The sequence below is a fragment of the Folsomia candida genome, unplaced genomic scaffold (assembly GCF_002217175.1).
Source record: "Folsomia candida strain VU population unplaced genomic scaffold, ASM221717v1 Fcan01_Sc035, whole genome shotgun sequence".
NCBI classification, from domain to species: Eukaryota; Metazoa; Arthropoda; class Collembola; order Entomobryomorpha; family Isotomidae; genus Folsomia; species Folsomia candida.
The window spans coordinates 1,273,353-1,287,958 of record NW_019091227.1 but is presented as its reverse complement, the minus strand read 5'-3'; the positions used below and the strand labels follow the sequence as shown (position 1 = coordinate 1,287,958).

Sequence of the window (14,606 nt, the reverse complement as noted above, 5' to 3'; positions counted from 1 at the left end):
CCGGGTTCGGAAGATATCACAAAATTAGGATTTTGCTTCGCCCTTCGGGCTCGCAAAATCCACAATTTTGGTCCATCGGATAAGCTTGGGAAATTATTCAGCTTTGAACATAATTTTTCGTAATAGTTTTTACCGATTTCTGGAAAAATTTTTTGTAACCCTGAAATTTATGGGGTTTTGTTTTAAAAAATTATCCCACTTATCAGCGATGCCAATTTTAGAGCTCACGATAAATAAATTAGCTAGATTTCCCTTCGTAATATTTATAAATTTACGCTCATTTGCGCTAAAATTGTAATTATTTTGTCCTTTTGTTAGATTTCAAGAAAGTTAAACTGAGCAAGTTAATTTCAATAGGAAATCAAAATTTTGCACAAAATGTGTTAGACGAAATTGTTAAAACGGACCATAATTTTTTTTGTATATTTAACCCAAATTTCTGAAATTACGGACGAAAATTATTCTAATTTTAACATTTTTAAAATTCTTATCACACATGTACTAAGATTGATAAAACTAGAAATCCAAAATCTCTTGAAACCCCCATAAAATTTCTGAAATTGCACACGGAAACAATCTTCATTTCAATATTTTTAAAATTCTTATCACATAATGCAATAAATTTTCTTTCAAAAACTTTTCTTTTTTTTACATAAAACATTAAAAAAAATTAATCAAAAGATACCTAATTAACTGCAACTTTTCACCGTCTTCTTAATCTCCATTTTTTACTCGAGATTTGACTCTATTAATCAAAAAGTTACGTATTCTTTCCTCACAAAAGAAGAAGAGAAAGTTGAGTTTCTTTCTTGCACTGGTGAGAGAAAGCAGGGCAACGGAGCCAGTAACATGGCATTCATAATAAAGCTCGTATGCACCCACGGTTGCGATAGGGTGGACGCAATACATCATTTTTTCATGGGGAAAGTGAATAATAAAAAAGTGAAAAGTCATCATCGTCCCACTTTCTCTCCTGGTGGAGAAATCTTGGACGACCAGGGTTTCAAAATCTGGGGCGTTCCATCATAAAAAAAATATTTTTTCAACTTTGTATACAGAATTTATAAAATTTATATTCTTTCATATTTTAGTAATTCAATTTTTCGTCACATTGTAGTTTAACATGAGCATTTTGTTACGCAAGTTTTGGAACTTTTTGTGAAAAAGAATATTGCACAGAGTATAATTTCAGAAATTTTGATGTATATAATTTGTGTATTTATGTATGACATTTACGTGTTGTCATATTTTGTTGTGAGTTTGATATTTTTTGCTAAGATATTTTTTCGTATTTACCGTGGTGGTGCAATTAGACTAAATCTTCGACGTTATCTACATATAGTATTTTGGGAAACATTTAATTTGGCGTTAAAGTCTTCCAGTTAATTATTGTTGTAATTACTTCATTATTTCTAATCCTGCAAATGTTGAAATGAAAATATGTACAAAGATTACAGATAGAAATCTGCCAGTTTTGGCGAACAATAAGCTAAAAAATCGAAAAAGTTACAATTTTACCAAATAAGTAATATTTAAAAAATAGGATTTTCACCAATTTCGAAATTTGGCAAAATTTATGTATCCACTAAATCCACAAGTTTCTAACGATTAAAATTAAAAATAACACATTGTTACCAGATATTACTAATTTACGGAAAGGTGCAAGCTCTTTGAATTGAAAATCTACGTCTTTTTAGCCCGAGTCAGGGCTTATGGAACCGTCATGTCCGTCCGTCTGTCTGTCTGTCCGTCTGTCTGTCCGGCACGATAGAGCCAAAACGGCTGAACCGATTGACTTGAAATTTTTACCACATGCATATTGGACAAAATTAGGAAACGAGTTCGAAGATGGGCGAAATCGGTCCAGTGATTGACCGGTGGGGGTCATCGGAGTAGGTGGGGTCTTATGCACCAAAATTTCAAAATTGTCGTAGAAAGCTGAAATTTGGCACAGAGGTTGCTAATGGCTCCTACTAGATAAAAATGACTTCAAGTTGGAAAAATTTTCATCTTGAGCGACCCTATGGGGTGACCCATACCGATTTTTAAAAACCATCATATCGAACTGAAATTTGGTGGAGAGGTTGCTTATGGGGTTTAATGAAAGAATATGATATGATATTGGTAAAATTGTTATCAGGAGCGACCCTATAGGGTGACCCATAGGGTTTTTAGAAATTGCTTTAAAAAGATGGAATCCGGCACAATGATACTTAATGGCTTCTAATTAAAGAATATGAAGTTAAAAGTGAGCAAAGTGCAACCAGAGTGACCCTATCGGGTGACAAATACTGATTTTTCAAAATCGTTATATTGAGCTGAAATTTGATATGGACGCTGAAAAAGTGAAAACCACTGTTGGATAGTACATGCATACAGCTTAGAACTTCATGATGTTAAAGAAGCCCACTGGTCATGGTGGTCAAGGCACATGATTTGTAACTAATTCAAAAATTTGGTACCAAATAGTAGAAACTATCTAACAAACTTTTAACCATCCACAACACGGAAGTTGGTGATATTATGTCGGTCGGAAAAAAATTAGAAGTGGGCTCTGACTTATTGATTCAGGGACTATGTCCCTGACTCGGGCTATATGGAGTCTGCACTGTAGGTTTTGTAATTAGTAATTTGCCAACAATTTTGTGTAAGAAGGGACAAAATCAGAAAAACACATGGGATTCTCACCCAGACACAATTGTTAGAGGACAATTAGACTCAATTTTATGTAATATGTAGCGAAAAATAAAATCAGTAATGTTTTGGTAATGAAAAATTTATTACTCGGAAACACACTACTATTACCAATCCGGTAAGAAGTTATTACCAAATTAATTCCAGTACGGAATATATATGTACTTCTACCAGATTTTTAACAGTTAAGGAAATTCTAACGCAACAATTTCGCGATCTGAGACCATTCAGGTAAATGTTGCTGCAGTAGGAAATATTTTATATGGCGTGAAGATCTTTCAGGAATATGGAACAAATTCACTCCATCATTTGTAACTGTGCATATAGGTACTCTTAAAAATCCAGGATCAAGATAATACAACCAGGTATTCAATTCATATAAGTGCATAGGTTCTAGGGGAATTTGCATAAAGGTCATCTCATACATATTGTACAATCTTTTTTGAATAAACACCTTTTTACATAAAGGATTTTTTTGATGATTGGATGTCGCGTAATTTTACTCATGCATGCAATTAGTCTAATGCAAAAATTAGGGGTGGATGTATTTCCTCGGTACAAAAAACGTGCTAATTTATATTATTAAGTAGCGTCAGCTACTTATTGTGATCGTTTTGTCCGTCTGTCCGTCCGTCTGTCCGTCCGTAAGCAGGATATCTCCAGAAAGAGTCAACATAATCAAACCCCGTTTTGGCCATTGTGCTCCTAATTTTTAGTTCTCGGTCGAGTTCGAAAATGGGGTCAATCGGACCACACTCTACAGCGCCAGGGGGTGTGGTCAAGATTAAATTTGACTCTAATTTTCATATGTGGTATCATTTGAAAGGAAATTTGACGGAGATTTCAAAGATGTTAATATTTTTACCTCGTGACCTTGGCGACGAGGTCAAAGGTCAAAAAATGCATAACTGTCATATGGGATGTCATTTTAAAGGAAATTTTACGGCGGTTTCATGGACGTTAATATTTTTGACGTCATGACCTTGAGATCGAGGTCAAGGGATATGGGATCATTTTAAAGGAAACTTGGATCGCTCTGACGCTACTTTTTTATATTCGTTGGGAGGGTTTATTTTAGTGACAAGTTAACTTAGAAATCGTAGAAATCTAGTACAAAAATAAGACCAAGCGGTATTTATGTAAGACTCGATCAACGTGGTATGGATAATAAATAGTAAATTGCTACTGACCGGTAAAATTGTAATCATACCAGTAATATAATTTTAAGTTAAATTAAAATCATGAAATTGTATGGGTTGCACGGCTTAAATTATTATTTTCAAGTGATTTTAAACTAACGGTGGACAAGATCCTTGATAATTGAATTGGTACATAATTGTACAAAATTTATTGTATTAAAAAGCGTTTTTTGTTAAAAAGAGTTTTTTAGGTTAAAAATTTTGAACTCATTTGTAGTTTGAATTACAAATTTGGAGAATACATATTTGTTTTCAATTCCCAACAAGGACAACAAAATTGTAATTTTTTTTTGACACACCATAAATAAAGCTCCACTTTGCAAAAAACCATCAAGTTTCGAACCCTGTCCCGGCTCTGAAAATATTCCCACTTCTTTCCTTTAGTAATAATAATTCTTGTAATAAATTATTCCAAACTTTATCCCCCAACTTTCTCCAGGTTTCCATCAATTCTTAAAAATTTTATTCATTCGCCTCACATCTTCGTTCCACAGTTTCACAAAAAATATAAAAAAGAGAAAGTACTCGAGTCGAAAGCTGCTTTCGCGACAGTTTATTATTCTACTTTCACTTCATTCTAAAAAAAATCAGTTTGTCTCCAAGAAATTCAAAGTCCTAAAATTTTGCAGGAATTGCCACATTTTTAAATAGGTTCAAAAAATTGCTCTTAAAATACGTGGAGATGCAGAGGTGTTGAATAATTTCAAAAGTTGTCATTTAAAATATTGTTTTTCATAATTTGAAAATTGTACAAAAAATGAATAGTTTTAATTCCAATTGTAATATTATTTGGTATTAAAGCGTGAAATACGAAGTAGATTGGTACAACAATTTACAACATCAACAACAAATTTTAAATCACAAAATTTCGTGGGAATTTCTATATTTTTAAAGGGATTCAAAAATTTTTTTCCCAAATTTTTTGCGATACAGAGTCGGCTAAAAAAATAAATTTTGATGTAGCTTATCCACTTTTCTCTGCAGTCCAGATAAATTTTGCACAATTTCCATCTTAAAGGGGAAAAATGCATGCAAAGATATAAAAATGAAAGAAAATACTCGAGCCCAAAGCTGCTTTTGCGACGTTATTATTCTACTCTCACTTCATTCTAAAATTAGTTTGAATCTAACAAATTTGAAGTCCTAAAATTTCACGGGAATTGCTAGATTTTTAAATAGATTCATAAATTTCTTTTAAAAAACGTTGCGATACAGACTCGGATAAATATTAAATTTTGGGATTGCTTTACTTCCACGCCGGTATTGTTTATTCCATAATTTAGATTTTGAGATTGCTTTACTTCCACGCCGGTATTGTTTATTCCATAATTTAGATTTTGAGATTGCTTTACTTCCACGCCGGTATTGTTTATTCCATAATTTAGATTTTGAGATTGCTTTACTTCCACGCCGGTATTGTTTATTCCATAATTTAGATTTTGAGATTGCTTTACTTCCACGCCGGTATTGTTTATTCCATAATTTAGATTTTGAGATTGCTTTACTTCCACGCCGGTATTGTTTATTCCATAATTTAGATTTTGAGATTGCTTTACTTCCACGCCGGTATTGTTTATTCCCAAATTTAGATTAAAAAAACTTTCAGTCCAGATTAATTTTGCAAAATTTTCATTTCATTTTAAAGTGGGAAAATGCAAAAATATAAAAAGGAAAGAAAATACTCGAGTAGAAAGCTGCGTTCGTGACGTTATTATTCTACTTTTACTTCATTCTAAAATCAGCGTGTCTTCTCGGATGGGGAAAGTTTTTAAAATAGTGCATTTTTTTCACAAGTTTTTTAAACCTGCCGCCAACGGATTTATGACGATGGGGCATTATCAGACTTCCTCCCAACAGGTACAAAATACAAGAGAACGTTAGAAAAGGAAGGAACGTTTTCCACGTTTTGAATCGTAATTTCTAAATTTCTAAAATCAGTTTGTCTCCTCGGAAAGCTTTTAAAACATTGTAGGTTGTTTCACAATTTTTTTAAAACCTGCCGCCACCCGATTCTTGAGGGTGGGGCATTATCAGACGACTGTCTTGCAACGCTTGATATAAAAGAACGTTAGAAAAGGAACGTTTTCCACGTTTCAATAATAGTTTCATAATTTTTGTTAAAATAAGGAATAATTGTGCTTGTAAAGTTTGAAACTTCGTAAATGACTCATCGAACATCTAGAATGTTGATAAGCATTTCAAAAATCTATAAAACTGTTGGCTGGCGTTGTATCCTGGCATTTTTGGGCTAGAAATAATCCCTGATTTAACCTCGTAATCGGTGCAAATTCATGTCAACTTTATAATTTTGAAAAAAATTGTGTGCATTGCTCAGGAAAAATTTCTTGGTATTCAAAATTTAATTATTTAAATCAATACCCCAACTTTCTCCAAACTAGGTTAATCGCACTCTAAATAAAGTTGTGGAAAAATTTAGCAACGTTGACTAAAATAGAGGACGATACAATAAGATAAAACTTCAACTCCAAATTTAAAATATTTTTTTATAAATTCTGCCCACTAATTGTACCATCCTCTATTTTACGTAATTTTTGCTTAATTTTACACAATTTTTGCTTAATTTTACACAATTTTATTAAAAATGCAGAAAAATTAAAACTAAAATTGAAATTAAAATAAACTTGTAAACTTCTAATCCCGAAATAAGTAATTTATGTTAATAAATTATAATAAATTAAGTCAGGTCGAATAAAAAAGATAGCACAATTGGGCAAAAATTTGTACAATATTTTTGTAAAGTTTGCACAACTTTATGTAGGGTGCGGTTATCAAATTTTTATTTCTTGCATTATTTCTGGCATTATTTCTGGCATTCACCATTCGCATATTTTTTCATTGTGTCAATGATACTTAATAATATAACTTAAGTATTGGCGTCAAAATTTTACAGAAAAACTTACTTCCCAGCTGTAAGTAATAATTTGTAAAATTACGCAGCACTTTTTAAATTTGTTTAAATATTTGTGTTTCTTAAGTTTAAAGTAGTATTAAAATTACTCTGTATATTATTTCTAATAGTAAGCTGGTAACTTTGTAAAGTTTACTCCGGTAAATTTTTTTCGTTATATCTGAAATCGAAGTGCGTTCAAAATTTTGTCTAAAAACCGGTTTCTTAAAAAAAATCGATTTTATCGCACTTCAATTTTTTAAAATAAAAATTGTTTTGCAGTTATTATTGAAATTTCTTATATTTCATATAAGAATTAATTGTTCTGAATTTATTCTCAAAATTAATGTTTAAAAATTTATACTTTACATTTCCCACACTGTCTGTACGAACTTTTATAACTTAAGAACAGGTATTGTTGTAAAACCGATTTTAGAAAAACCCGAAAACCGGTTTTACGGAAGTTTGCCACAATCGAAAAATTTAAAACCGATTTTACAAAAATTTGCCTAACCAAAATACTTCGGAAGCCACTTTTTCAAAATCTCTCAGTATTTTTTTTAAATCTCCCAGTTTTGGATGCCAACGCGATTTGGTACCAAAATATTTTGAATGCACACTTACTTGACGTTCCCATCTGACTCCGCGACCTTTCCCCGACCGAGGTTCCCCCACCGGGCAAATGGGGATCTAAATCCAGCGTGGGCAGATAATCAAACTCCACATGGATCACTTTAAACTCCTTCCGGTCCGGATCTTGCGAGGAAGTGAAGCTGATCCGTTTCGCGTTCAGGATAAAAGGCTGCTTCTGCGTCATGATGTAGGTCAAAACCGTCCGGCGACACACAATATCGGGAAGAACGTCTCTCCTGGAAATAGAAACAAAAATCGAGACAAAATTAGCAAAATTTCGCAATTTTTTCTATCATTAATATATTCGCAATATCGTGAATTCGATTCGAGTCAAATTTTTGAACTTATTTCCAGCACAATTTGGGTGAATTTCCTCAATAAATAAATGCAGTTGTAACATTTGTGGAGCAAATCGTTACCAATGCGGTGAAGCACAAAATCGAGACAAAATTTCAGAATTTTTGCAATAACATCGTTGTGAATAAATTGACGAATTCAATTCGTGCGAAATTTTTGCTCCTAATTTTCCAGGTCAAATTGTTACCAATACGGTAAAAAGCACAAAAATCGATATAAAATTTAGAAAATTTCACAATTTTTAGCCCGAGTCAGGGCTTATGGAACCGTCATGTCCGTCCGTCTGTCTGTCTGTCCGGCACGATAGAGCCAAAACGGCTGAACCGATTGACCTGAAATTTTTACCATACACATATTGGACAAAGTTAGGAAACGAGTTCGAAGATGGGCGTGATCGGTCCAGTGGTTGACCGGTGGGGGTCATCGGAGTGGGTGGGGTACTATGTACCAAAATTTCAAAATTGTTGTAGAGAGCTGAAATTTGGTACAGAGGTTGCTAATGGCTCCTACGAGATAAAAATGACTTCAAGTTGGAAAATTTTTTATCTTGAGTGACCCTATGGGGTGACCCATACCGATTTTTAAAAACCATCATATCGAACTGAAATTTGGTGGAGAGGTTGCTTATGGGTTTTAATGAAAGAATATGAGATGATATTGGTAAAATTTTTATCTGGAGCGACCCTATGGGGTGATCCATACCGATTTTTAGAAATTGCTTTAAAAAGTTGAAATCCGGCACAATTATACTTAATGGCTTCTAATTAAAGAATATGAAGTTAAAAGTGAGCAAAGTGCAACCAGAGTGACCCTATGGGGTGACCCATACTGATTTTTAAAAATCGTTATATTGAGCTGAAATTTGATATGGAGGCTGAAAAAGTGAAAACCACTGCTGGGTAGCACATGCATACAGCTTAGAACTTCAGGATGTTAAAGAAGCCCACTGGTCATGGTGGTCAAGGCACATGATTTGTAACTAATTCAAAAATTTGGTACCAAATGGTAGAAACTATCTAATAAACTTTTAACCATCCACAACACGGAAGTTGGTGATATTATGTCGGTCAATTCGGAAAAAAAATTAGAAGCGGGCTCTGACTTATTGAGTCAGGGACTATGCCCCTGACTCGGGCTATATGGAGTCTGCACTGTAGGTTTATTTTTATAAGTACACACGCAACATGTTTACATACACAAACTTGCGAATTCCAAATTTGTCAAACTTGTCAAAGTTGCCAAATTTGTGCACACAATTTAGGAGTGAATTTGCTCGATAAATAAATTTGATTATTATTGAACAAATCATTACCACCGGGGTAAAACGTCAAAAAATAACATTAAGTACGTCGTTACAAATTATTTTACTTTGAAGTATCAAGCAACCTTGTTATCTGTTTTAATTTATATGATCAAGTTAAATTAAATAAACATAGCAATTGGAAGCGAACCCTTACAATTTTACATAATTTACGAAATATTTTAGATGGATTTTTGTAAACTTTAATTGTAAATTTTTAAAAACTAATTCTCTTCAAGAATCTCTAATAGAGATTCTCTATTATGGAAGTCAATCTGATGTTTGTAACCCGATAAACCGTGTAAATGTTTTAAAATTAATGCAAAAACTTGTACAAAATAGAGGGACTCGATCTAGATATTAATATTTTCCCACCTTTACAAAGTCTTTATGATCAAATTTTTTGGTAAAATAATTTTGCAAAATTTGCCAAGTTTGTGCAATTTGTATAATTTGTTCGCCTATTATGTTATTCAGGGGTATCGATGAAGGAATAAAATATTAATGGTGCGTAATTTGATTTGTTTCACTAAAATCAGTTTCAAAAAAATATGTAAATTGCAGAATTCAAGCGTCGTAAAAGTTTGTCAGACTTAATGAAAGGCTAATGAAATTAGTAGAGTAAAATTCTAATGATTTTATGATTTACTGAAATGTTGGATAGGGGTTTAAAATGACGGGCAAAAAAGTTATGGTTAAAATTGTTGCGCGTTACTGTTTAGTATTTTTGGAAAATATGTCAAAATTCTCGGAAAAATTTTGTTCAAGAATATCAGTCAAAATGCTCCAAAAATAAGTCCTAGTTATCCGAAAATGTCATAATTTCTATAATTAAAATAGCAAGCATGTCAAAATCCTCTTAGAAGTTCAAAATTTGTCAAAATATGTCAAAGTTTTCAGAAAATTCTTAATTCTCAAAAATATATAAAGTCTGTCTTATAAATTTTCTTAAATTTTGTTTTCTTAAAACTGTCAGTCAAAGTTCTCCCAAAATCTCGCAATTTCTATTAAAATATTTAAACACTAATCCTAAAAATATTCAGAAAGAATTCAAGTTCTAAAATTGGCCAAAATTCGCTTAAAAAATATATCAAACTTTCCTGAAAACCTTACAATTTCTAAACAAAAAAGTAGGTTAAAATTTCACCATAAATGTATCAAAATTCGCTTAAAACTCACTCAAGTTCAAGAAAAAATTGGGTCAAAATATTCGTCTAAAAATATGCCAAAGTTTTCCGACAATTCCCATTTTCTAAAAAAATAGATTATATTCCAATAAATGAAGGTTGCAAAACTTTCAAACATAAATGTTTAAATTTTTTAAACTCATTCAAATAATATTTTTTAATTCATTCAAAAAATTTTTTTTTTAAATCGGTCAAAATTCTTCAAAAAAACTGATGACAAATTTTACAAATTCGGTTGCTTACCTCGGATCAAAATTATTTTTGAGCCATTTCGTCATCAAGTTGTCCTTCTGATTTTGCACGGCGTTATGCTGGCATCCCTGACAGATGAAGGTGTGGGGTCCGAGGACGTTTTGGCCATGCAGTTTCACATCCCCCTCGGACCCTTCGGATCCAGACTCATTTCCGGATGAGTTCCCTTCCTCGTCTTCTTCCTGAATTATGTCGTCGTCGAGCTGTTTCCCCCCGTCGTCCAGGCCGCCACGGGTTTCGTCGTCGTCTTCATTGACGCGGTGATGCGAGTGGACGTGGTGGCGATGGTCTGAAAATTTACGAAAAAATTGGTGAAATATGAATTATTAGAAATCTGACGGTGTGGTCAGACAGATATTGATTTCTCGGTGTTAAAGTTGCTACCACTTGGTATTAAATTATACCGGTCCGTAAACATTTGATATATACAGATATAGTAAAATTTAATACCCAGCTATTACTATACATGTTCAAAAAATATTTATTCATTCAAGGTTCATTCATTTAAAGCCTTGAAAAAAATATTCATTCCTTATTCAACATTTATTCATTATTCACCACTTATTCATTATTCACCATTCCTTCATTATTCATTTTATTAAAAATTCACATTATCAGATGAATTTCTCATGCATTGAGTAAAAAATGAATGATGAAAAAAAATATTCATTCATTATTCATTCACACGAATTGAATAGATACTCATTCAGTATTCATTTATTCAAAAATCAGAACAAAATATTCATCCAATATTCATTCAAGTTTTGGATATTGAATGAATAATTTATTCATTCACCATTAAATGAATGAATCTGAACATGTCTGGCTATTACTATACGGTATTACTTATCAACACCCTCTGGTAGACTCATATATGGTGATAAAACGTCACCTTAATGATTGTCCAAAAATAGAAGGATAAAGCACTTTTGTGGGGTACGATTTGTCTCCAAATGATTTAGAATGTACAATACTCCTCAATTTTTGGGTGATGATTACGGAAATGTTTTATTACCCAGGGAAGATTTATAAAAAAAATAATCAAACCCGTGGCTTGACGTCCTTATGCAAAATGCAACATTTTAAGAAAAAAAACTCTGATATTTAGATGCAAAAGTAACAATACTGGTAAAATAGCGTGCATGATGTTGGAGATCTGGTATGGTGAGGCAGGTATTATTAACGTTGCTACCGTTTGGTATTAAAATTATACCGGACCAGAAAAAACTTCGGATATTGTACAAGTTTAATGCTGAGCTATTACTACAGGGTATTACTTATCGATACCACTTTTGTAGAGTCATATATGTATGAATACCGCTTTTTATTATTGTAATACTGGATTTCTAAGAGTGTCGTGTTCACACTTAAAACAATCTGAAATTGACACGATCCAGTTGGACATTGATTAAAATGTGTTATAATAATCTTGAATTAACATGACTTTGTGTTACCCTTCGGTGGCAAAAATCTTTACCAACACGGTAAAGCCATATATTTACCATGCGTGGTGACGAATTTGTGACCAGAGAAACTTTGTAACCTCTGGCCAACTTTGTAACTTTCGCAAAATTTGGAGATTCTCGCGACCCGTATTTGTGGGAACTTATGCAAAAATGCAAAAATTTTATGCAAAAATTACACAACAAATATTATATTAAAATAGTTCATGTTTTTTTTAGTTGAAAGCCAAAAAGACATGTATTCCTTCTAATTTTGGCAGATTTGAAAACATATTTATTCATAAATTATCCTAATAAATGGATCGAATTTGAAAAATGAATTAGGTCAATGACGGAAATTTTATCCATTTTGAAATTATTTCCGAAAAGGTGAGCAAGATTTAAAAGTCCTTCTGTGGTTTTTTTAATTGTATAAATGGCAAGAAAAAATTTGAGATTTTTTTTTGATAAATTATGAAGACACACCTTCAACCTGTGGAACAGGCGTTTGAAACACATTTTTTGAAATTGGACTTCAAATCTTACATAAAATTATTAACTCTCACTGTTTCTCTTAATTTCTATCTTAGGAAACCCAATAATTGATTAAAATGCTAAAAATAAATCAAATTTGATGTGAATATATGTAGCAAAATCGAAATACTAATTTGTACTTGATACATACTGAATTTTAAAAATTGGACTCCAAGTCTTACTGAGCTAATTTACAAGTGATAAACTCATGTAAAGTTACGAAGTTTACCGTGTTACAATCATCGATAAGACATTACAAACCTGTAAGTTGAATATTTTCGAAATACAATCGTCCAAAGTTGAAAATAAAATATTGAATTTTCACGATAATAAACTTTTTTTTAAATTGTATACCAAACAGAATAGTTTTAATTCCAATTATTTTAATTCCAATTATTTGGCATTATAAAGGAATACAAAGATTCGTAGCTTAATTCTAGCAAATTTGAAGTCCCAAACATTTCGCGTGAATTGCAACATTTTTAAATAGGTTCATAAATTTCTTACGTGGATATACGGAGGTGTTGAATGATTTCAAAATTCAGTTGTGAAATTGTGAAAGTTAAAGTTGTGAATTTAAAATATTGAATTCTCACGGTAATAATTTTTTTAATTGGACACAACAGAATAGTTTTCATTCCAATTGGAATATTATTTTGAATTAAAGGATTAAATAAAGAGTATAGATTCGTAGCCGACATATTGTAAATTTGAAATTCAAAAATTTCGCGAGAATTGATTGCCACATTTGAAAATAGATTCATAAATTTATTTTCAAAATACGTGGAAGAGTTGAATGATTTCAAGATGCAATTTTTCAAAGTTGTCGTATAAATTACTGAATGGTCACGGTAATAAGTTTTTTAATTGTACGAAAAAAACGAGTAGTTTTAATCCCAATTGCAATATTATTTGGCATTAAAGTGTTAAATAACGAGTAGATTCGTAGCTCACGTGTGACAAATTTAAAGTCTCAAAATTTCGCGGGAATTGCCACATTTTTTTAAAAATAATTTCATAAATTATTCTCGAAATACTTCAAGTTACAGAGGCGGCTTAAAAAGTTAATTTGGATGTCGCTTTACTACTACGCCAATATTATTTATTGCATAATTTAGATCAGCAAGACTTTAATAAAAGGTAGACGATGTGTGGATGTGTGCAGTGTGACCAAGACTTTGTCATAATAAAAATTTGTGTACGTTACAAAATTAAGAAAAATTAAACTCGTTAAAAATACTAAACCTACAAATTTTTCTTCGAAACAAATTTTATAAAATTTTGGCAGTTTCTTAATTCGTATGTTTCCGCAAATCTCAATTCTTGTTCTTTATACGGGATCGGAAATTAAACCGGTAAAAACTTGATAACTTATTAAAAACAATGGAACACATTTCCTCCCAATTTTGTTTTCTCTTTTTGGAATAACAAGATTAAATTGGATCTTATTCTTGCCTCGTCACCTTTCAGCGACAAGGAGGAAATTTAAAAGAAAATTATTTCCTTTTCTAGTTGGAAAACAACTTTCACCACAGGGCAAATTCTACTACCTAATTGATTTTTACACCAGATGGTAATATTAAGCTGGAGACGTCAATTATATATTTGGTATTTATCTATAGTATAAACTATACCATGTTGAAGTGTACATATCTATTACAAAGTTTACCATTTTTGCACCAAAAATAAACGATTTCGGAATTTAAGTTACTCAAATTGTAGTAAATTAAGTTTAATTTCAATAAAAAATTCCTGGTTTTCACGTCACCTTCGTTAATAGCGTAAATTTTAGTAAGGTACATTGATGCAAATTAAGTAATAAGGAGTTTTATCGCTACTTTTTGAACGAACCGTAGAAATAATTTATGTATCCTGTTTGTTGTTTTCTTACCAAAACGAAAATTTCCAAATTCTGATAAAAGTAGACCGTTGACAAAGGTCGTCGTATTATTGGCGAGGTGGTTAAATAATTTATTCGGCTTGGTTGACTTACGTACCAACCTTTTAACTACGAGTGAATCAAAAAATGATAAGATTTATGAAGTCATCAAGCAGAAAATCAAGTTTTTTTCTAAAACGGTGAAAACTTGGGATTACAAT

General features: G+C 31.8%; 1 protein-coding gene across 1 annotated transcript in view; it reads right to left on the bottom strand.

Moving 5' to 3' along the window:
* LOC110860865 overlaps positions 1-14,606 on the bottom strand; it is a 57,206-nt gene that overhangs the window by 16,320 nt on the left and 26,280 nt on the right. Inside the window, exons 3-4 of the mRNA XM_035860695.1 lie at positions 10,522-10,819; positions 7,426-7,670 (exon numbers count right to left, since the gene is read on the bottom strand). Of these exons, the coding sequence (XP_035716588.1) occupies positions 7,426-7,670; positions 10,522-10,819 (543 nt within the window). The remainder of the gene's footprint in view (positions 1-7,425; positions 7,671-10,521; positions 10,820-14,606) is intronic.